The 24,261-nt window shown below is 39.7% G+C and overlaps 7 protein-coding genes across 7 annotated transcripts; 4 read left to right on the plus strand and 3 right to left on the minus strand.

The window, feature by feature from the left end:
* Positions 1-1,089: 1,089 nt before the first annotated feature.
* Positions 1,090-4,722, plus strand: SAPINGB_P006061 (uncharacterized protein; the record flags this gene model as incomplete). Its single annotated transcript, XM_032000775.1, has 1 exon — positions 1,090-4,722. The coding sequence occupies one exon, from the start codon at positions 1,090-1,092 to the stop codon at positions 4,720-4,722; it is 3,633 nt and encodes a 1,210-aa protein (XP_031856666.1).
* A 516-nt stretch (positions 4,723-5,238) lies between these two features.
* Positions 5,239-9,105, minus strand: SAPINGB_P006062 (uncharacterized protein; the record flags this gene model as incomplete). Its single annotated transcript, XM_032000776.1, has 1 exon — positions 5,239-9,105. The coding sequence occupies one exon, from the start codon at positions 9,103-9,105 to the stop codon at positions 5,239-5,241; it is 3,867 nt and encodes a 1,288-aa protein (XP_031856667.1).
* A 550-nt stretch (positions 9,106-9,655) lies between these two features.
* On the plus strand, positions 9,656-10,121 carry SAPINGB_P006063 (uncharacterized protein; the record flags this gene model as incomplete). The annotated part of the gene is made up of 4 exons (XM_032000777.1): positions 9,656-9,697; positions 9,748-9,759; positions 9,806-9,913; positions 9,978-10,121. 4 exons carry the CDS (start codon positions 9,656-9,658, stop codon positions 10,119-10,121), a joined length of 306 nt encoding a protein of 101 aa, XP_031856668.1.
* A 92-nt stretch (positions 10,122-10,213) lies between these two features.
* Positions 10,214-12,028, minus strand: SAPINGB_P006064 (uncharacterized protein; the record flags this gene model as incomplete). The annotated part of the gene is made up of 1 exon (XM_032000778.1): positions 10,214-12,028. One exon carries the CDS (start codon positions 12,026-12,028, stop codon positions 10,214-10,216), a length of 1,815 nt encoding a protein of 604 aa, XP_031856669.1.
* A 774-nt stretch (positions 12,029-12,802) lies between these two features.
* SAPINGB_P006065 (uncharacterized protein) lies at positions 12,803-15,490 on the plus strand (the record flags this gene model as incomplete). The annotated part of the gene is made up of 1 exon (XM_032000779.1): positions 12,803-15,490. The coding sequence occupies one exon, from the start codon at positions 12,803-12,805 to the stop codon at positions 15,488-15,490; it is 2,688 nt and encodes an 895-aa protein (XP_031856670.1).
* A 676-nt stretch (positions 15,491-16,166) lies between these two features.
* Positions 16,167-19,019, minus strand: SAPINGB_P006066 (uncharacterized protein; the record flags this gene model as incomplete). The annotated part of the gene is made up of 1 exon (XM_032000780.1): positions 16,167-19,019. The coding sequence occupies one exon, from the start codon at positions 19,017-19,019 to the stop codon at positions 16,167-16,169; it is 2,853 nt and encodes a 950-aa protein (XP_031856671.1).
* A 2,150-nt stretch (positions 19,020-21,169) lies between these two features.
* SAPINGB_P006067 (uncharacterized protein) lies at positions 21,170-23,782 on the plus strand (the record flags this gene model as incomplete). The annotated part of the gene is made up of 1 exon (XM_032000781.1): positions 21,170-23,782. One exon carries the CDS (start codon positions 21,170-21,172, stop codon positions 23,780-23,782), a length of 2,613 nt encoding a protein of 870 aa, XP_031856672.1.
* Positions 23,783-24,261: the final 479 nt, after the last annotated feature.

Raw genomic sequence — 24,261 nt, forward strand, 5'->3', positions numbered from 1 at the left:
TATATATATATTTATATATACTAGTATACTTTATTAGTACAGTTATATATAATAAAAATTTCAATGACATCATCATTATTATCACGGGACTTTTCCACATTTGGTGGACGCACAGAACGTTTAAACGCGACTTTTCTTTAATAATATTTTTGCCTTTTTTTTTTTTTTATTTTATTTTAGTTTGCAATTGAAATTCCATCCCTTTTTTTTTTTTTTTTTTTTTTTTTTTTTTAATAATAATAATGATTCAGATTTTTATTATTATTATTATTATTATTATTATTATTATTATTATTTTTTAAAACTATTCCAAAGTGGAAAGCCTGGTGAAACAGTAAAAAAAAATTTTTTTTAATTCAACAACAATTGCTGGATTTAAACGCATCATTCTTTCTAAAGAAGAATATTCTTCTTCTTCTTCTTCTTCTTCTTCTTCTTCTTCTTCTTCTTCTTCTTCTTCTTCTTCTTCTTCTTCTTCTTCTTAATATCACCGGTTATTTATATTTTATTTTATTTTTTTTATGTCCAGCCTCCCCTCGTGGTCACCAAGCAATCCTCTCACAAGCAACAAAAACTTGCCAACCTTCCAACTAACCAACCAACCAACCAACTAACCACCCAGCCACCCAGCTAAAAAAAAATTCCTAATCGGGTAATTTTCTGCCCGCCTTTTTTCTTTTTTTTCCATTTATTTTTGGCAACATTTGAAAATATAAAATATAAAATATAAAATATAAAATATAAAATAAAAATAAAATACAATAAAATACAATAAAAAATCCTCTTCACAATGCAAAAAAAAAAAAAAAAAATTCGCCAAAATGTCAACCTGACTATTATTTTATTGTTATATTATTATAATATTATTATAATATATAATATCCCTTTATTATTTATATTATATTATTGTTATATTATTATAAAAGACTAAACAATCCCACTTTCTTTCTTTCTTTCTTTCTTTTCCTTCCCCCTTTTTTCTTTCTTTCTTTCTTTCCTTCTTTCTTTCTTTCCCTCTTTATTCATTCATTCATTCATTCATTCATTCATTCATTCATTCATTCATAAAAAAAAAAAGTAAACCTCCAAATGATCCTCTTACCAATTTTATTGGCCCTAGCAAAATCTGCCACTGCCAATCCTTCCTCATCAGATGACTCGCCTTACCTCCCAAACCGCTTCATTGTTGAGTTTGAAGATCCTCCAGCCCTTTCAAAACGTTCCCTTTTAGGTGATCCAGCAGATGCATTTGTTGGTCTTTTAACTGCCCGTGGCCATGCTCTCTCAGCATCAACCGCATTCTCCTATAATGAAGCTGATGAAATCTTTGCAGGAGCTTCAATCAATGCAGACCACCCTTACGACTCGGACCAAGACCTCCTGGCCCAACTTAAACTCTATCCTGAAGTCAAAAATGTCTGGCCCGTGCGTCGCCTTAAAACAATGACGTCCACCTATTCACCAACAGATTCCTCAGATTACCCTCAAGGTTCTACTACTACTACCATCCCTGACTTTAACTCAAACTCCTCCCAACATTACCCACAATGGTCCTCCCATTCAGTAACAGGTGTAGACATCCTTCATAGTCAAAATATTACAGGAAAGGGTATCACCATTGGTATCATTGACTCTGGTACTTACTTTCTTGATCCCGTTTTAGGCGGTGGTTTTGGTTCTGATTATAAGGTTGCTGGCGGCTGGAACTTTTTTGGCAATGTCTACGACCCTTCCATCCAAGGTTATGGAGTCCCCAACAATAATACCCTAGATACTCTTGGCCATGGCTCCTTTGTAGCCGGAGTTGCTGCTGCCGCTGAAAATTCTGATTTTGTCGGAGTCGCCCCAGACGCTTCAATCATGTCCTACCGTGTTTTTGCTTCAACAGAATCAACCAGCGAAGACGTTGTTCTTGCTGCCCTCCAACGTGCTTATACTGATAATGTCGATGTCATTAATCTCTCCATTGGCTCAGACGGTGGTGGCTTCCCTGGTAATGCCCTCAGTCTGGTTGCTGACCGTATTGCTGCTACAGGTATTGTTGTTGTCTCCTCAGCTGGAAATTCAGGTACAGGAGGCCCCTTTGAAGGAAATAATGCCGCCACTGGTAACCTCACACTCTCAGTCGGATCAACCTCCACTGGTCAAATTGTTGGCTACGAGGCCGTAGCCATTGCCTCTTCTGGTGACGAGTACCGTTTCACTTTTACACAACCTAAAGGTGTCCAGCTTAATGTCACGGGATCCTTTGATTTGACTGTTGTAAATACAAATGCATGTGTTGCTTCCCCAGACTCTGGGGATTCATCCACTGCAATCATTTTCCCCCAAGGGAACTGCACTGGATATCCGTTCTACCATGCAACACATGACCTAGGCTATGGCCTTGTGCTTTCTTACCAGGATACAGACACAAATTCTTTGGCCTCTGCTGCCACGGCTCCAACCCAATACTTTGAGGACTCGGTTTTCCGACTCAACGTGGAGCCTGGGCTTGGTCAATGGGTAGAATCACAGGTAAAACAGGGTCACTCAGTGTCACTTGGTTTTGACGATTCTTCCAAAACTCCCAGATCTCTCGTCACCTCAAAGGCAATTAACCTCTCCTACTTTTCTTCACTGGGCCCTGACTACTCAGGAAATCTTTACCCGCTGGTCTCGGCTCCTGGTGAAAACATCTACTCTACCTGGCTCAACTATTCGCGTTCCGTCCAAGAAGGAACCTCCTTCTCTGCTCCTTATGTCACTGGTCTTGTGGCTCTCTACCTCCAATCTCTTGGTGGAAGACCCGCTAATGACTCTACTTTTGTTCCAGGCTTGCGCTCCCGTCTTATCCAAACTGCTTCGGCACTTACCCTTGATGACGGTACCTTGGCTCCACTAATTGGTCAAGGTGCCGGTCTTATTAATGCTACAGCTTTTGTCAATACAAAATCTGTCTTTACCACCTCACCTATCCTCAACTTTGGCCTCAACTCTTCCGCCACAACTAATTCGGTTTCAATCTCACTCTACAATGGCAACGATGACCCAGTTACTTATACTTTTTCCCATGCTCATGCTTCAACCATTCTCGCAAAGTCCTCAGCAGGCCGCATCTTTGGCTACTACCAACCTACTGTCCAGGCTACCGCTAATGTCACGTTTGACACTTCTTCAATCACCATCCAGGGCCACTCGGCCGCATCCTTGCTCGTCTCGGTAGGAATCCCGGACTCAGTCCAGGCTTCCTACTCTCCCATTTTCCAGGGCAAGCTTGTGGCCTCAGGCTCTAATGGTGAACAAGTCTCGCTCCCCTATATTGCGACCGTCACTGATAATTACAAGGTCTTTTCAGACGAACATCAACCAGTCTTTATCTACAATGGGAACGAGGCTGCAGTCCTCACTCAAAAGTCTCAAGATGATCTCACTGACAATATTCCTCTGTTAAACTCGTCCTCAAATGCTGTTCTCTACTCACCCCTCCTCGCTGGTGTTTCCCAATATTCGGTCGCTGTCGTTGCTGAAAACTATAACTTTACATTGCCCATTACAAATGGCCAAGCTGGTGTTGTTACCCAACTCACTGGGTTCCCCGTCACGCAAATGTCACGCTCTCTTGCTGGTTTCTATGCAAGAGTCTCGGTCCCTGGCATCCCCTCTGGTACTTATCGTATGCTTGCTGCAGCCCTGCCAGCCATTCCAAACCTCGTGGCCAACCAAACAACCACTGACGACTGGCAGGTGTGGCTCTCAACACCGTTTAAGTATAATTCCACAGGAGCTGCCACTGTATCGGGGGCTCGTAGTGCATTGGCTGCAGACCTTGGCACTGACCTGGGCGGTATTCTAGTACTACAACCGTCACTACGCTCTGCTAACTCAAACAATACAATTAACATTGCCCCCCGTGACACACTACAGGTGTCAATTCCATTCCAGGCTCTCAATGGGTTCAAGGTTGGGTTCAAGTTTAACGTGACACTACCTTCACAGTTTACCAATTTCCCAGACACTTTTAAAGTCTACCAGCGGTCGGGTAAGGCCATTCTGAGTGTTTCTATCAATAATACAACCAACATTCTACAAGCTACTGTTTTAGCAGACCCTCAGAAAACTCTCATCACTGGATCCATTATTTTTGGCTGTGGTCTTAAAAACCCAGACCAGTATACTCAGCATACTCAACTACCAATCCTCTTTTACTCACCCAATTTCCCACGTTACTGGAGTACTAGCATTCTGGACCTTGCACCTGCAGATTCCGCATTCCCCTCACTTGCCACATCTTCATCCGCAACATTGCCTGCCGTGTATGCTTATGTTCCTGCTGCATTTACTGGCTGGTCCAATTTATCGTTAAATGTGACTATTCCTGGTTACAGTTTTGATTGTTCCTCAGTGTCTGCACTACAATCATTGCAACTTGCATTTAATGATACTACATCTCAGTCTCAATTTGCTGCATTTTCAGTTGCATCATGTTCAGCAGGTGCCGCCCAAATTGTCTTGGAAAACCCGCCCCAATCGGGACAAAATGTGAGAGTAGAACTCCCACTACGCACTGCGGGACCACTTATACTTAAACAAGTGCCCATTGTAGGATCCTTTTCAGGACAACTTGCAGGCTCGACAAGTTTTTCATACAGCGTGGCCCAAAAATTAAATAATGTAGGGCTTGCAAGTTATTCTAAACCAATGTCTGGACATCCTAAACTGGTGGTTAGTTCTTCAAGTTGAAAGAAGACTGACTTTTTTTTTGCATTAATTTTTTTTTTTAAATTCCCCCCCCCCCCCTTTAGGATCTTGAAATCCATTCTGGTCTCTTGTTTTTGTTGTGTGTATTATTATTAAACAATATTTTTTTTGGTTACTTCATATTCTCTCCTTTGCATTTACGGTTATATTATATATATATATATATAGAAATAAATAATTAAATTATAAAAAAAATTTTTATTACAATATTTTTTTTTATTATTCTTTAATTAATGGCTCATTTGAAAAATAATCCTCGCCATAAAAAATTAAAAAAAAAATTTGGGCCCTATTTATAAACTTTGTCCCTCCCCCCCTTTGTGTCGCGTTTAATAATAAAAATCACCAATTTGTACCAAAAAAAAACTATTTTTTATTTTTTATTTTTTATTTTTTATTTATTTTTTTTAATTTATTTTTTGAAAATGCCTATATATATACAACCTCTCCTTCCAAAAAAAAAAAAAAAAAAAAAAAAAAAAGAAAAAGAAAAAGAAACTAAGACCAATACGACATGAGCCCATTCTCAAGGTTACGAACAACATCTCCATCCTTATTGTTGCTTCCTCCTGACCCCGTGGCCCCGGACCCAACCCCTGCTTCTCCGTAGCTTGTTCCTCCTCCCGCAGATGCAGTCGTACTCTGGTTCAGTTTCGAGTGCCCCGCATTCCCTCGCGTACGTGCACCTCCTACTGTTGCCTCTCCACTGTTAGCACCCTCGCTCAGTTCCGGTGGTGGAATGTATGCAGGGCTAGGCTGGGCACGGATTGGCTGTGCAGGATTCATCAGCGCAGTTGCCCGCTGGATCGGCGGTGGAATCGGATCCATGTTACCAATTGTAGTTGCCCGTGGACGCCGGGCAGACCAGTGCGTGCTGTTACCACCACTGCTAGTGCTTCGGCTATTGTTATTATTGTTATTATTGTTGTTATTGTTACTACCTGAACCAAGCTGTTGCCGTTGTTGTAGTTTCTCCATCTGTTGCTGCTGCTGCAACTTTAACTTCACCTGCTGATCCATCTGTGAGCCATAAATATTGGTCTGCTGTCCATACGTCCCAGACCCAGCGGCTTGCCCAGCTCCAGTCATGTTTTCATTCCCTGTTGCCCCTGAAGGCCTATAATACATGACCTGCATCGGTTGTTGCGGCTGCTGCTGAGCTTGATGAGCTTGTTGAGCCTGTTGAGCCTGTTGCGCTGGCTGTTGAGCATGATGAGCATTTTGAACATTTTGAGCATATTGCAATGCAGTAGCTCCGGCACTCGGGTTCTGAGAGTACCCCGTTCCTCGTACCTTACTTCCGCCAGACCGCGAGTTCGGTACAAACGGCGCAGTGAACTTGCTTTCCGTGATAAACGGATGCATTGCGGCCTGGTGAGGCGTCCACCGCTCAAACGGATTCATATTGAGCAACCCCTTGACAAAGTCCAAAAAGGATGCCCGGCTTTGCATCTCTCTATCAATATCCGCTTGCTTCATATTGTTCTTCGGCAGAGGATACTTCATGATAATCTCGTCCAGCTTAGTCGACGGGAAATACTGCTTGCTCGGCTCCTCTTTGGTCTTGTACTCCTGCGAGTACTTCTCCCGAGACTTTAGCATATAGTGCCGCTGCCCATACTCGTCAACATACTTTTCCATAAACTGTGACGACGTCTTGCCCATCTCCACCATCCAGTTCGGTGGGCCTCCAAGCGTGTCGATAATTCGCGACAATTGATTGTACTCCGACGTGCCTGGAAAGATAGGTAGACCCAAAAACAGCTCCGCAACAATGCATCCTAGTGACCACATGTCAATAGAAGTTGTGTATGGTAGGCCCAGCAACACTTCCGGCGACCGATAAAATCGCGATTGGATATAAGTGTATACCGTCTGCAGCTCATGGCATGCAGATCCAAAATCAATCACCTTAATCACTGGCGAGTCAATTGACTTGAGCAAAATGTTTTCCGGTTTCAAGTCGCAATGGATAATTTTCGCGTCCTTAAGAACCTTGAGAGAGTCAAGTAGCTGCTGTGCAAATACCCGCACAAGGTTTGTGCTGAGCCCGCGAAATTGGTTCCGCTTAATGAGCTCATATAAATTGCTGCTCAAAAGCTCAAACACTAAACACAAGTGGCCCTTGTGCATGAATCGGTCCTTGAGACGAAGCAAATTATGCTCATCGTTCCTGTCAACCTGGTTGTTCAAGTGGTCCAGAATCGAAACCTCCATCAAACTTTGCTTTAGGTAAGCAGGCTTATTTTTAATCACTTTAACGGCCACAATTTCCTTGTTAATCATGTTTTGGCACTTGGCAACTTGCCCAAACGTGCCGTGCCCTAAAATGTCAAGAACAAGAAACCGCCGCTGCTCAGAAACTCCCAAAATATCATTGACGTAGAGAATGTAGTCGCTGTCAACGTTGTCGGCTCCATTATTATGTTTGCCTTCCGAAGGTTTCGTAAGCACTCGCCGAGGATTCTTAGATGACTGATAGTTGAACTCAGGATTGCAAATGTGATAAGTCGTCGACAGCTGCTTCGTAAGCGCTGCAAGAGGACTCAGTGTACCGCCTTCGGGAAGCGCGCGGCGGTACCGCGGTTGTTCGTGAATCAAAGGTGCAAGCTCAGAGCGAGACCTTACGCGGTGGAAGCTGGGATTGATGGGAACAGCAGCTATGTAAGAAGGATGCTGGGCGTAGTACGGGTGTGGGTGTGTCGTTCCAGAAAAGTCTGAAGAACTGGGTACATTGATGGAAGCAGATTGTTGGTGAGTATGGTACGAATGCGGGCGGACATTGGAGCTGGGAGTTTGTAAAAGATGTTGTGGTTGTGGTGGTTGTTGCTGCTGTTGCTGTTGTTGCTGCTGTTGTTGCTGCTGTTGTTGCTGCTGTTGATGCTGTTGTTGATGCTGTTGTTGCTGTTGCTGCTGTTGTTGCTGCTGTTGCTGCTGTTGCTGCTGCTGCTGTTGCTGCTGTTGCTGCTGTTGCTGCTGTTGCTGCTGTTGCTGCTGTTGCTGCTGTTGCTGAACTGGAGGTTGTATTAGATGTTGCTGTTGCTGCTGCTGTTGTTGTTGTTGCTGCTGCTGCTGCTGCTGCTGCTGGACTGATTTTTGAAAGGCCTGCTGTCTTATAGGAGATGTAGGAGATGTTGCGGAACCCCCAGGAGTTGCACTTGGATGGCTGGTTCTAAAGTCCTGCTCATTGGTACTTCCAGAGGAAAGTCTATGATGCGAAGTAGCCAAGAGGGCAGATTGCTGGGTCGACATCGATTGGCGAGGAGATACAGTACTGTTTGTTAATGTATTGGAAGAGGCCGTCATCGAAGTTGAAGATGGAGAAAATTGCGGAATCTGCTGGTGAGCAGAAGAGGAAAGAGAAAGAGAGCTTTGTGGTGCGATAGAAGGAGAAGAAGCGGTGGTGGTTGTTGAATTAGCCAAATTAGAGTTTGCTGAGGACATAAAATTAGACTTTGGCCCACCATCCAACACTACCGCTCTATTATTAGGGGGCGATGTCCACGGGTTATATAGCAATGCTTCACCTTGCTGGAAAGCTTCAGTGGGATACCCTGAACCCCGATGGGTGGCAGCCAAATTGCTTGCGTGGGAAGGTATGGGTGGTGATGACGTGGTTGTGCTACTGCTATTGCTGGAGCCCATGCCCGAACTATAGGATAGAGACCGGCCACCTTGCAGAATAGGGCTTACGTGTGGATTAAAATGAAGTCGATTTGGGCCCTCGCTGGTCGGCGATTGTTGTTGAGGCTTAGAGGCCGATCCACGCCCACCGCTACTTGCCATTTCAAACGACATGAGAGAAGACGTGGATCCGTAACTCGATTGTTTCAAGGATCCGGTGGGAGTAGACCCGGTCCCGTTATAGTGGCGACCAACGCTGCCTACATGGCTCCCCATGTGGGGGTAATTGCCTTGGCGAGTTGCAGTATTGTTGTGATCTTGAGGAGGTGGAAGTACATATGGAGGTAGGTTATACAAGTTGCTGTGAGCCAAGTTGGCATTGACGCTACCCAAAGAAACCCCTGTGTACGCTTGAGGAGGGTTGTACTGGGGTGAATATGGCCCACCAGCAGCCATGGGGCTACTTGTGACAGAAGAGGAGCCATGGTGGTGATGCGAGCGAAACCCCGGAGTCGTCGGTGACTCCACAGGAATTGGAGAATATGCCATTGGCGACGGAATTGACTGGGGGACTGTCTGAGAAGACGGAGGCGCTAGAGAAGGAGGCATCTGATGAGCGAATTGGGAATGATAAGAAGAGCTAGAGTAATCGACAGGTTGAGAACCCTGGTGTTGGTTTTTAGTCTGCCTGCTGAAGCCTTGGTTTGAGGGTGAGTTAGTGCCGTAGCCACTGCTAACCATGGTTGGCACTTTTGTTCAAAACGACTGACTGGCTCACGCACAAAAACCGGCGTGTGTGTTTGAGATGGTGTCCGGAAAGTCTGAGTTTATAAATGCAAGTTTCTGCAGGGTAAATTTCCAAAAAAAAAAAAAAAAAAAACACTAATTGCAATTGGCTTTATTAAATTATTGGATTGAGATGATAACTATGCTTATTTTAAAAGAACTGGTTTCAAAACCCCTTATCTGGTGATTTCAAGGGAGTTTAAGAGGAGGTTTCCCTTTTGTTGGAGTGTCGTGGGCAAGAAACTTGAAAAATAACAAGGCCAGGTAGGGTAAAAGAGGGGTCCATATGTGTCATGTGACATTACTAACGTATATGGTGGCGGTGTTATGTTTGGCTAACAAGTGTTACCCTGTTGTAGTTTTGGTTATGTAATCACTGAGTCATTTTTTTGTGAGATGACAGAAGACGAAAAAAAAAAAAAAAAAAAAAAAATCTCAAATCTCTTCACCACCAATTTTTGTCAAGCCAAAAAAAAAAATAAATAATAAATAAATCCTTCCCATAATGATCTTCTTTTCGGTATTCAAGTCGCTGGTTAACCAGGAAGTATGTTGATATTAAATATGAGTATCATTGCCTTTTTATTAACTAGTTAGATCACTGTTGAAGTATGTCCTGTGACTTATTTTTTTCTTCTACAATCTAACTCTCTAGCTTAAAAATGATCTCTCCATCCGGGGGACTCTCAAATCAGTAGACACTTATCTCAACCTGAAACTTGACAATATCACCACTTTGGATGATGGCAACTACCCTCATCTGGTAAGTCCTTGTTTTTCAATGTTTTTTTTTTATTTTTTTATTTTCATTTTCCTAACTTCTATAGAACTCTGTCAGAAACATCTTCATTAGAGGCTCCGTCATCAGATATGTCCACCTTCCAGCTTCTGCAATCGATACAACTCTGCTCGAGGATGCTACCCGTCGCGAGGCTTTACTGCAGGCCGGTACCCCCGTTTCTGGGCACTAGTTTATGACCTTCTTACGACTTGAGATGAATTTACATGACTTTATAATAATAATAATAATATCTACTTTTTTTTTTAAATATTTATACCATGTTTAAGCTGGAGGAAGAAAAGCTGCAAAGAAAATACCTTGGACAACAATCCATATCACAAAATACCGCACTATAAGCTTGCCAATTTTAACGTCCCTGACCCGCGTGCTCGAAAGAAGCTCCGCAGTATACCAGTATATCGTCGGCAAGCAGCTGGCCACACGAGTAATGATTTGGACATGCCACACAAAAACAGCAGATATTGCCAAGGTACCGGCCACAAGAAGATATGGCGTCATCAGATATGGCGCATATGTCAATGCTGTGTTTTGCAAAGGCTTTCTGTCAGGCTGATGCGATACTGTCTTGCCTTTCTTCTTCTTTTTAAGCTTGTTTAGCGGTGCAGTCTTTGGAATAACAGGGGCTCGGCCTGTCCGTGAAATGGATATACGCCAATATCTCTCGTTTTGTCTGTAATAGTAAATTGTTGAAGCCAAAATCAAAATCAAGGTCGGCACAGCAAACAAAAAGTTTCCAATATTATTGGAAGTCCAGTACTTTAAAAACCCAATTCCCCAGTATTTGGCCTGAATATAGCTATAAATAAGAGGCACATGAAGAAGCCCTCGGCTAGGGTCGCTCGGTTTGCACCATTTGGCTGGCGGCGCGCCATTTTCTGGTCCATCGACGCAAAACGCTCTGTACGCAATGTACTGTACACCAGAAAAACAAACGGCAAGTACCATTCCACCGCCGCACACCCTGGAAAAGTGTTTTTGTAACGGGATAGCGTACCAATTTCTCTTGGCCGACAACACCGCTTTTGACTGGTATGGGCTATTTTTCTTTAAATTGGCAATTGGCATGTCGGGGCGATAAAACGTATAGTAAAAGCTCCGTAAAATCGTGACAGCGTCGTAGATGTAAACAATCCCCCACAGCAGACCATTGCTTCGAATGATGGCTGTGAAGGAAAATAAGAGCGCGGCTGTAAGTGGTTGGTTGGTTTCCCTGTTGATGAGTGCTAAAAACGACAGGAATGCAAATACTGACTCGCTGTACCCCGCAGCAAGAAATATTCCAGCAGGGGAAAGAGTGTAAAGAAGTGCAGTCTTGAGCGCAATTGAGTCTGCATGCCGGGCAAGACTCGTTCCCTTGAGGAAAACCCGTCGCTGTTTGCTGGCTTCTTCTTGTTCTTGGTCTTCGTCACTGGTGGTCTCGTCACTGCACACCCCTGAGGCAAAGTCGTAAATTCGAAGAAGCAACGGTTTTTGTGGCGATGAGTAGACAATAAACGTCAAAAAGTAAAGAGCCAAGCATGCAAAAAAATGGCAAAGAGTCGAAATGATAATTGCAACGGCTGAAAAATAGTACAGAGGGTCGCCTTGTTTACCCGTCAAGTTGTAAAATCTGGTCCCAAATGTCTTAATAATGGCAATCCAGGCATAGCCAAATGCCCACTCGTGTTCGTACAAAAAAGGAACAAGTGGAGAAAGCGTCGAAATATCAGGATGTAAAACCTCCGTCGCTGCAGAAGAAATGAAAAATACATGGTCCCAAATGGCAAGCCGTCGTATAAGATGGCCCAGCCGCGCACCGAAAATTGTGTCGCTGCCGTCGGAACTAAACAATAGTGAGATTGTCGAGGAAGATGTGTCGTAGAGATATGGTGTAAAGTAAACTAGTGTATATAGTAGTACCTTGACAATAAGAAATAGCTCGAGTATTTTGAAAAAGGTTGAGGCTGAAAAATGTGAAACAAGGTCCGGGTGGTGCCGCTGTGACTCAGAGGCCTGGAGCACTCTGAGATTCCGGCGATGTTCTAGAAACTCATTCGCCGTAGGTTTCTCGCCTTTAGCACGATAAACCAACGACATTGTATCGTAATGTCCTCAATTGGCCACCGGGGTTTGATGCCAAAGTGTGACAATGGTGATGATGATGATGGTGTAAGGAGTCAAAGGGTCGGCTCCTTTTTTTTTTTAAAAAAAAAATAAAAATCCAAAATAATTATGTCTGTTGCAACATGCAAGAACTTTGCGCATAGAAAATATGAACACATCAGGATATCATTTAGCTCTCATAAAAATTCAATCGTAGCTTAACCTCCAGAAAATCACAAGATGCAACGAGACCCTTCAACATTTGAAAAATACATGATATTAGCCGTCAAGATCAGAAGCTGCAGGGGTTCCATCTTCACCCATAAAGCCGATCGATTACAACATCTTAAAGGGATTTTTTTGAATCTCTCCGTGCGCGCACCAGATCTCTATTTTTTTTTTCTTTTCCTTTTTTTTTTTAACACGTACAAAACCTGCAGCATGTAAGTTTGTGAAGCTGCCTCCACCTATGCTTGCTATTAAGCTATTATCGGCTACACTTAAACGCAGACCAAAATTCTTTAATTGCACTGCGCAAATGTCAACCTTACTATTATTAACTTTTTTTCCCCCGTAAAGCAAGAAGCGCCAAATTTTATTTGCATTTATAGAATCGCCAAACGGCCGCTTATGTGATCGACTTGAAAATTTGGAACCTTCAGCGTGAATAAAATCTTGAATAGTGTTTTTTTTCTCCTTTTTATATGCTATGTTTTCTCTTAATCTTGCTCATTTTTTTAACCCCCTCATTTTTTTCCCTTCAATACCATGTCAATACCTTTGCTTAGTCTGCTGGGCCATCCTGAAAATAATCCAGTTTCTGGAAGTCGTGATGCAACCATACTAGACGACAATGTCAGGCTTTTGCCACGAAGTGGTTCAAATGGTTCTGTCTGTACTAGTTTGCCACCAGGGAATCTTGTAAATCTTGACAACTCCGACATTGCTCTTCGAAATCAGCAGATGCCCATCCGTTCTCGACACCAACTATCTTTAAATGAACAACAAATCCTTGCTCGACGTGAAGTATCTTTACAGCAAAGAGAAGAAAGACTTCGTTCTTTTCACGGTTTATCTTTAGAAGAATATCGCAACCGTGTTCATGCCTCAAGACGGAGAGACCGTCTCCACCCGGAACCTTCTTTACCAGCACTTCCTGAGGAAGCAATTCTGCGTGGAGGAACTCCTCTAGAGGAACTTCGGCGCCGGCCTTGGGAATCTTACCGTGAACGCAGTTTGCCTCTTCCACCACCGTTGTTGTCTCGTGTGTCTGACAGAATTTCATCTCCCTCATCTTCTAATTTAATGCGCAGACCATCCAGGGCTCGGCGAATGAGTAACTGGATGAGTCGAGTTTTTAGTCGACGCTCATCCTCAAACACTCGTCAACCATACCCTGGAGGCTCTACGGGTGTTTTTAGAGTGCAACCTAATTCGGCCAGTCAGGACTCCAACAGAGTTCATGAGCAAGGTTTGGATTTGAATGAGTATACAAACCTTTCTGAAATTGCAGACTTTTCTACTCGCGTGTTACATGCTCAAGGATCCACAAGAAGCAATGACTCAAGCAATGATTGGGATCCCTTTTCAAGACACAGAAGACCACCTGCCCGCCAAAATAGATCTTTGTCTCGTTCCTTTGCTAGCGAAGATGAGGATTTTCAAACTTCCGAACGTAGGGCTTCTTTAGGCCAATTTGAAGAGGGACCGGGTTTGACAAATCATGCCCCTTACCCACAAGAAGACCTTGGTGAAGAAGCAATGACTCGACCTCAAGCACACTCAGCCACTCCTAATCAATGGAACGATAGGAACATAGACAATGGAAATTTTTCTAGCTCTCACACTATCAATAATAATTTAACAAGGCGTCATCCACCTGCCGCTGAAGCTTATTCTAGACCAGAGTTTGGTGATCTTCGTTATGGTGCACCACAAGCCGCTCATGATAGTATCTCCAATTTCCCCAATGACAGACTGATGACTACTCGCATGCTTTATGATTTTTTGTCACCACGCAGAATGTATGATTGGTTTGGCGGTGCGTTTGAACATTGGCGATATAATGATTTGTCTATGGTTTGGGCTGAGGTGATAAAACGTGAAGTGTTTGCTTTTGCTGTTCGCAGGGTGCGCGTCGTATGCATGTATGAAGCAGAGATGGCAGCACTTGCTAGGCTAGAGGAAATTCACAAGCTTCATGGTAAGAAGTCCTGCCACGCAAGTATTACTAGAATGTCTTCATGCTCGGGAGAGTCAACTGCGTCTTCATCTTTATTCTCACTTTTTAACCCTCAGTCTGCTTCTGTGGACCAACAACCATTGTCTCAGCCATCGAGATTGCCCGAACAAAATATACCTGCTCTTTTCCCACCTGATTTTGATTCTTTCCAAAACTCATCACCTTCATCATCAAATGCTGACTATGCCGGAACCTTGGACTTTGAAATTGAAGAATTTGGAGCAAGTGTTGTTGTTGTTTTTGATGACGTTGTCTCAGTACTTTCTCCAATTATCCCACGTCTTCGTCTTTCCCTCTGCGAAAAGAGTCTGCTCATTTATTTACACTCTAGGGTGAATGACGACATGGAAGAATGCGACAACATTTTTGGGGGGCTTGTTGATGGTCAAGCTCCAGTGCTACGTGTTGCCCATAGTGAGAAGGAAGCTGAGGATATTCGTAAAAAGTGTGGTATTCGCAGTGATGAAGAAATGCCTTTCATGGACTATTATGTTGATATGGAGAGTAGTGACAAAAAAGATGAGGTTGATGAAGACGAAATGGACATTGATGATGAAATTGAAAATGTTAATGATGAAGAAGAGGAAGAATTTTATACAGCTTTTGCACTTCCGGTTGTTAACCCTGAAATGACTCGCAACTTGAGACCACCCTTTTCTGCAATTTTGGAAGAGCGCGAGGACTTTGCCTTTTCATCGAAGAATGCGCTAATTGAAGAGGTTCGAAAGCTACTAGTAATTGTTTCTGATGCGAGAAAAGTTCGCTCTTTGTTTCGCGTGGAGCTTTTGCTTCCTTGGGAAGATTTAATTCCAGGATCACGTAGCATGCTTCAAAAGCTGAACAGACACATTGCATTGTATATTCTCGGCAAGGGTGGTGCTGTTGAGTTTATTCAAAATTCAAATCTTTTATCAAGAGAGTTGCCGATGGAGGGTGATGTTGAGATTCCTGGAATGGGAACAGTGTTGAGTAAGTCTATTGAAGCATGTGCAAATAAGATTCTATTGGAAGAATCAACAGGTTGTTCCTTTTTTGAGTATGCGATTCCTGACGAGTGTCCAATTTGCATGGATCCATACCAGCCTACAAACCATGTCACTATTCTTCCCTGTAGCCACATGTTTCATACCAAGTGCGTTACAACTTGGGCAACAAGCGCGAATTCTACATGTCCTACGTGTCGCTACGATTTGCAGCAATTTATTGAATGGTAAGAAGTTTAATTTTTTGTAAATTTATTGATTAATAAAAAAATTTTTGAGTCTTTCTGGGCACAATTTGTAAGATTATTAAAATATATATATTTATTTTAAAAAATGCATTAGAAATACATCAAATTTTCTCAATAAGGAAAACAACTTTGACATATTTTTTTCAGTCAAGTTAAGCTGTTCAACCTTAATTTTATCATGATTCTAAATATTTGCTAAAAAGTTTCAAAGTATAATTATTACTTCTGCAATCAAAGTATACTTTCAAGTTGGAAAGCATTAAATAATATGGAAGTTTCCAAAAATAGATGTAGGCTTTGACTTAATTTTTTTTTTTTCAAATTCATTCAGCCCCTCATGATTTCATTTCAACGTTTGATGGAATTTAAAAGCTTTCGGTTGTCGTTTGAATTTTTAAAAAAAAGTTTTATCACGGAAACCATTTTTTCTACCAAGTTTAAGTTTGGACTGAGCTTTGCAAAAAACAAAGAAAAGAAAACCCCACGCTCGGATTTTCTGCGTCTGTCATTGTCTTTTGTTTTTTCGTTTTCCAAAAATTTAAAACCATATGTGATTTGTACAAGCGGTAGTTTTTTTTTATAATTTAAAATAATATTAAAATAAGCTTATTGGAAATCAGAATAAATAATAATTACTTAAAAAACTCAAAAGCCAACGGTTACTTGTATAATGGATGCCTTCTGTTGGAAGGACAAAAATCATTTGGCGAATCAATACTTTCACATTGAGGAGCACGGCAGCCTCCCAAAGACTTATAGCAAGGACACAATGAAGTACAATATCCAATCACTCTGTTGCATACACAGTATTCAATATCATGGGCTCTTGTGCGCATAACACGATAAAGTCCTTCTGATAAAAGTTCACCGTCAATGTTGAGCTTCTTTGTATCGATCTGCATGAGCTCTAGCATAGGGATTTCTTGACTGCAAATAATTTTCATGTTGGAATCACTAAGATTGCCGTGATTTTTTTGAATCTCTTCAATTTTCTTGTTAGCAACTTCGGTGGCAGTTCGTATACAATTTTGGAGATAAGTCCGCAACAGCATGAGATTATTTAGCAGACTATTAAGTTTATTGTTGCCAGTATCGTTTTTGTATGGTGATAATTTTTGGTTCCCTACACCAATCAACAGTTTTTTCTTGAGAGCTATTTGGCCCAGCTCTTGAAACAAAATGATGTTACCATAATGGTTTCTTAAATACCCGTTTCTGAATTGTTTGTTACCCAACTGGTTGTACGTTGTGTATTCATCAGATGGAAGACGATAATAACGACACTCTGGATCCATTATGGGCGCTGAATCCGGTAGCACAGAGTTGTCCTCTGTATTTTTCAAATCAGCTCCAGTGTTTGGCACATGTGACTTGCGTGGTCTTTTTAAACGAGTTGATATCGTTGAATCTACTGAAGTTATTGTAATGTCTGAGTCAGTACCATCTTCGACTGATACTTCCTCAAGAGTCCGCTTCGAGCCAGAAGCAGGCATGTCATTATCTTTTTTAATAGGGGGATCAGCATTTTGAAAAGCAGAATCTTCGTTATCAATTATTTCTAGAGAACTGTCGTTAGCTTTGCTCTCTTGTTTCCTTTCGGAAGCCCTGGTAGTCCGTAAACTAATTGTTAAAGATTTGGGCTTGCTGGAAGATGATGACGAAGTAAACGTTGGAGGGGGAAGAATGTCTGCAAAAAGAGATGCTTCTCTACGCATCATTAATTTTTTAATAGTATCATTTTGCGTGGGCTTGAGATTCGCAGCATTGGCGGGACTAAAAGATATGGAATTTTTAATCAACCTCGACTGAGTCACTGGCAGTGGAAGATCATGCTGAAGCGTTACTGAAGAAGAGGGTTGTTGTTGTTTAGATGTACTTGATCCATTTTCCGTTTTTCTGGAACTTTCCTGGCTACTGTTTATTGGCGGTGCCGGTGTGAGGTTTTCCTGGTTAGCAGTTCCATTAGAAATTGACTGTGAAGTGGATGAGTTTACAACAATGAACTCTGCTGGTGCTGGCATTATATCTTGAGATGTACCGACTTGGTCTTGAGACTGTGCAAGTTTAGCACTAAATTCACGGACTTTGGTGGAGTTTCTGGTTGTACGACTTGGGCCTGGAGATAGCGCTGGAGGAGAAACAGTAGATGAAGCTGAAGCTGAAGCTGTTGAGAGCAATCGACTTGAGCTTTGAATTTGCGATCGATGAGGGGCTGTTGAGACCGGGGTTTGTGAATGTGCTTTGGTTGAATCCAAAGGTTTGATTTGAAGTTCAGGAGGCTCATTATTTTTGGGAGACTCAGAAGTGGATGGAACCTCTAAAACAGCATCAGCATCAGGCTCGACAGGTATTTTTTCATTGGAAGATTCAGAAACACCCTCGGTTTGTTCATTTTCTGATACCTGTACCTGGGTCTGTGTTTGTGTGTTCACTTCCGTCTGAACTTTAGCTTGTGCCTGAGCTAAAGCATGAGCTTGTGAACGCGTTTTGATTTGAGAGGGTCGTATCCAATTGCGGCTAATAGGGGAAGTTTTGGGAACAGGTTGTGGTTTTGGTTGAGTTCGAACATGTGTTTCAGCTGGAGCTGGAACATCTACAGAGTTCACTTGAGAGACCACAGGAGATTGAACAATTAAAGGAGATTGAGAGTTTGGCAATGACTGGTATAATTCAATGGGGGTGGAAGAGAGAGGAGGCTTAGAAACAACAGGCGAGTCGGTGACCGCAGGTGATGAGTTAACTATCGAATGCTGGGGGGTTGATGATGCCTGAGGGTGTTCATCTAATTGTGAAGAGGCTGACTGGGAAACAGGAGATGGATTTGCGACTACTTGAGGATTTGCAATACGAGAATTTGGTTGTTGAAAAACAAATGAAGTCTGGGAATTTTCCGAGGGCAGGGAGACCATCGGAGGTTGTGGTGTAATTGGAGACTGAGGTACTATTGGATGTTCTTGTTGCGGAATGGCTGCTCGGTTTATTTTTGGTGATGATTGAAACCGAACGGTAGTATCGCTTGGCGCTGTAAAAGATGATTCCGTAGAACCATTCAATCCTGCTGCCAAAACAGACGCAACTTTTTCTTGTAATTTGGTCTCTGCTGCCTTCTCGTTAATGTCTTGGATAACTGAACTTCTTATTCCTTTGATATCGTCATCTTCATCGTCATCTTTGTCGTCGTCCTCAGCTTCCTCCATCTGACTACTCTTAAGCTCGGTCAGAAGAATGGAAACTTTTTGCTTCACTTGGTAGTTAGATGAAAGTAAGTGGATTATATCTTTAGAGGGAGGACCATTCTTTCCAAGGTCACTTGAAAGGAAAAAAACAGTTTCTTCAGCCTGGGATTTGAGAAGCGAGAGAAGCCCCTCTACAACATTTTTCAGTCCTTGAACTTGTTTCTGAAGAGATAGAATCTTCTTACTAGAGGATTTTCCCTTCTTTGACGCGTTTAAAGCTGAAAGAATAGATACAGAGATATCTTTGCTGATTTCGCCTCGAGAGTTCTCAGACATGATAGCTGGAGTGTTAAATTAGGTGGTAAGTTTCAGTCCTTAGGTGAGAGTAAAATATAAAAAAAAAAGAAACGGTCACAAAAAAAATTATTAAAAAAAAAATAAAAAGAGAAAAAAAATATTTCAAAATAAAATGCTTTCAATAAAATCAGAAACTAATGAAATATATTTTAATTTTTTAAAAAAAAAAATGGAAAAGTTCGAGGTTTGATTAATGAGAATCGACTGAAACAGGGATTTACAGTGAACCACTTATGTAGGGGTGTTTTTTTTTGTCTGCACAGTTGGCTTGTGTCAAACCCTAACCCGACTCAGCTTTATGGTCTAGACGGGCAATGACTGAACTACAAATCACGATAGGAGCTGTATTTACGTTCCTAAGAGGATATCTTATAAAACTTGAAAAAAGATATGTATAAAAAGCTTTTGATTAAGTGAAGGTATTTTTTTTTTTTTTTTTTTTTTTTTTAGAATTTGAATATGCTGTTCTAAAAATGATATCTCAGATCTTCTGGTCATGTTAGAAAAACAAAGACACTGTTCATATACGCATACAAAACATCTAACACCAAAGTAAAGCTAAACACCGCACAAAAATTTTAACATTGAACAGGAAATTTGATTGAGTGTAGTCAGAAAATTATTTCCATTAAAACAGTCAAAGCAAACCTTGTCTATAGATGATGATTTCAAGACTTTTTAAAGCAAAAAAAACTCGGCAACGGGGAATTGAACCCCGGTCCCCCGCGTGCTAATCAATGACAGGCGGAAATTCTAGCCACTAAACTATTGCCGATTGAAAATTTTAAAATTAAAAGACTATATATACTCAAGCTTTTAAAAATATAAAACTTCTATATGATTTTTGTAATCAAAATAATTCAAAAAATACATGGATTTAATTTCTCTATTAATAATATTTTAGTTTACACTTGTCTCCAGTCTTGGAGGGGAGTGTAGGATAGTACATATGTTTTCTGATCCTCGGGCTACCCTGGCGAACCGGGAAGTGAACTCTTTTGTTCAGTTTAATTAGACTTCAAATGATTACTGGTGATATATCTGGAAAAAAATATTAAGGAATTCATAGGCGTTTAGAAAGATAAATGGAAATGGGTCTGCTAGTTTTGACACAGACAAAATTGCTTTCAATGTTCCTCGTAAGATGGCCATCCAAAGGACACTGATTTTTAAACCCCCCGTACTAAAAAAAAATATACCCAATAAACAGAAAGTTACCAATATTAGGCAATAAAAAAATTGAATCAATCATCATATTTTATTTTTACAACTCTCAAATAAAAAATAGAACAAGAATGGTGTTTAATTCAAATAAGATTTTTTAGTTAAATATTAAACACAAAGTTTAACTGCAAAATGATTTTTCAGCTTCCTCTTATCCATAGAGTGACTACATTTCAATAGAACGAATACTCTTCAACCAAAAAAAATAAATAAATAAATAAATTGTAAATTTAAATTCTATAGTTTTACAGTTCTTGAATAATATTAAAAAAAACCAAAAACCAATTTATTTGAAATTCAAGGTTAACATTAATGCTGGGTCATTTTGTGACAACCAGCTATTACTAAGCTTTATTGTTATGGGTGGAATTCATAGTTTAACTTTTTTCATTTTAACCTCTGATATGGAAACTATATTGCAACTCCATACTTAGACTCTGAAAATTTCTTAAAATCTGGTCCAAATATCTATGAATCTATTTTCAGTTAAACAGCTCGTAATTATTATCAATTACTTATAATTGTTTAATAAAAATTATATTTAAACTATGTAAATTTTTTATTTTTTATTTTTTTAAACGTATTTCTAAACAGTTTTCAATATTTTTTCTAATCATCACTTAAACTGTTTTGTCCATAGATCGTTTTGTTTGGTTTTTTATTAATAAGTGCTGTCACACTTCATTACATCACAATGTTTGGATTTAAAATTGTTTTTTTAATTTTTTTTTAAAATCTTAAAGTATTTTTTTTATCATTTAGATTAATAGAATAAAATTCTTTATTTCACATTTTTTCCTCATCTAAATAAACAATTTAAAAAAAGATTAGTGAGTATTTGTTTTTAGCCTAATGTTATCTTTTTTAACCAACTAACAAAAACTTTGAGTCTTTCACAAGCTACAATGGAAAAAATTTACGTTCAAACTGTATCGGGTGTTGAAAGCAAGTATTACCAATATGGAAGAGATATTCTTAAAGAAAGTGTTTTAAACCAGCTATCTTCTCTACCAGCTGATGAACATTCTATAGCCATAGTCGATGCTCTAGATGTCTTTGGAGCACTGAAGACATATTCTGAGAGTTTGCAATCCACATCAACCGAGTTTCTTTTTGAGGAATTTGACCAAAATGAAAGGCTGTGTCTTTTATGCACCTTACCATTCACACCCGATATTTCATACAATGGTATTGACATTATCCAGCAGAAAATCCAAAAGTATAAGTTGAAAACTATGAACTCTGTTGTGGACTTTTTTCTTCTTATACCGCCAGATTCCGAATTCAATTGGGGGGTTTTTCATTTTAAATACGACCCTCATGAATTAAATTTGAAGGCTTTTTTTTATTCTATTGATCATTCACCCCAAGAGTATGGCCAAAAATATACTTTTGGCTCTGATATTCTCTCCAGCTTTTTTTCTGTTCATCATGATTTAATTTCGTTCATATATCGAGAAATAGGAATCATGGTAACTGATATTTTTCAAGAGGAGTTTACATTAAAAAGTTTGAAAAATGGTATTTTGTTGCCTGACGATGCTCCCCTGAAATTTTATTCTGGCGCCCTTGTACCTTTCAACATTGCCAGAATACTGGATGGTTCTCTTGACTTTGTATCTCAAGATTTGAACAAAGCCCTTGTGTTTATTATACTCTCCAAGGAGTATAGACAAAAAAAATTTCTTTCAAATACTAGCCTGCTTAAATCAATAGACTCTACTAATAATGAATCAGAGTTTGACGATATGACAGCACATAGAAACCGAGTTCAAATGAACACAGTTTTTTCTCCATATTTCTGTGAAGTATTTTCACATTTGTTGGAATCTTTGGCAATCACAGAACTTCTTTTCCAAACTTTTTTGACCAACGCCAAAAATGAAACTGTGTCATCCGGCAACTTTCAAGGGCGCATCAATTTTGCTTTAGAACACCCTGATTTCAAATCAAATTTCTCAAATATTCGCAATTTCTATGAAAAATATCACATGAATTCAGAAATAATTGAAAAGGTTTTGATTGATTTTGAAAAAATTACTTCCTTATCCAAAATTAAATTTTCTTCTATAATCTACTCTAAAGGACAATATTTTTTCACTAATGCACAATTTAATCACATTGTCAAGTCTGTTTCTTTTAAAAATCGATTTAAATTATCATTTTCACATCTATTTTTAAGTTCTATTCTTAATACTGACGACATTTCTCAAGTCACACCATCGTTTTTGGTCAAGTCGTTGATTCTTGTTATTCGTGACCTTTTTATTTCTTCAAAATTTATTTCCGAAAAGGGCATTACTGGGATACTTGGCACCACGTCAAATCGAGATATTTTGGGTCTTTTGGAACTTGGCGTGGCTCTAAACTTGTCTCATATCCTGAACTATTTTCAAAAAATTAGTTTTGACAGAAGGTATCAAATCAAGGTTGCGACTGATAATTCTAAGGTTCTTTTTCCTGTTGGAACCAAATATTTAGCTCAAAGCAATCGAGCAATATTTAGTCCTTATGAATACATTACGCTGATCCGCCTTAGTATTGATAATGTTTCTCCGGATAATGTCACTGAAAGAAAAAAAAGAAGTTTGGCAGCTACTTTAAATTATTTGACTTCCTCTTATGAATTTTATCAAGGCTTGTTTTCTATTTTTAACTCTTTCGCCGATGAAAAATGCACTAATGAAAATTTCAACCGCCACATTAGTATTTATAATTCAAATAAGAACCAGACCGTTAAAGATACCGACGAAGTAGCTTCATCTTCTCAGTCAACAATGCTTAGTTCACCTTATACAGAAGGATTTTTTGAGCAAAATGCATTAGGATTACTTCCAAGCACTCTACCCAATGCTTTACCTTCTTTAGCAAACAACCTACATGTTGAATCATCTTATCCAGGAACTCTTCATTTTTTAGATGAAAATGGAATCAAACAACCAGAATTCGATTCTTCTCCCATACTTCCAGCTTTTCCATCGCTTGGTGCTGCAGACCCTTGTCTAGCTCCAGTTGATAAACCTGAGTTTTCTCAGTTTCCCACTCAGTCTTTTCCACAATTTGAAAACCCTTTTGAATGGGATCCTACAGCTGCTCAGGTTTCACAAACTATTGTTAATCAGCCTACATTAACAACAACTTTTGAATCTCTAGAGAACATGCCTAATTTTTTTGAAATTGAAACTCAATCCACCGGTCAGAGTCAATTACCTTTGCAACTAGAAAAAAGAAAACGTGAGAGTTGGGGCAATGGAATGACACCAAACATTAGCAAAACTGCACGTGTGGCCAATCAAACAGAAGTAACTACAGAGGAAATCCAAGTTGATAACTCCAATTTGATTTCAGATATTGATCAATATACATCAATTTTGAATTCATTTTTTTTAAATGACAACGTCGGTGCAGAACTTGGCCATTATAATCAAGGTTTAATTCCTCCTTTAGAAGGTTTACTTGATAATTTACCCATTGAAAATTCAAACAACTCTCAATTAGATTTTGGATCTCAAGAGTAATCCTAGAAATCATTGAACAATCTGATAAAAAATCATTTTAATCTTTTAATGTCAAGCAAGAATCACTATCCTATAAATGTAAACCAGAAGAAAAAAAATACTTCTAAAAATAGAAATCAAAAGAAAATTAAATAAATGAATATTTTAGATTTAGTTAATTAATTGAAATTTTTACAATAATGAAAATTTATTATTTTTGAACTTATTAAAGTAACTTGATATTTACTTTTTTAGAATTTATTTAAGGATCGGCTTTTAAAATGATATTATTAATAGTTGAACATAAAAAACTAATCCTTAACAAAAAGTCAATTTAAATCTTCATTTTTGAAAATATAATATTCTGTTTGTTTTTTTTTAAGATTATTAAAACAGTGCTTGTTTGTTTTTATCGGAGGGGTATAGAATAATATAACATCAACATCCATTCGAATGACAGAATTCTGTTTTTATCGCTTATACCAGATAATTCTTAATTT

Source organism: Magnusiomyces paraingens (genome assembly GCF_902498895.1).
Source record: "Magnusiomyces paraingens strain CBS 517.90 genome assembly, contig: contig5, whole genome shotgun sequence".
Taxonomy (NCBI): Eukaryota; Fungi; Ascomycota; class Dipodascomycetes; order Dipodascales; family Dipodascaceae; genus Magnusiomyces; species Magnusiomyces paraingens.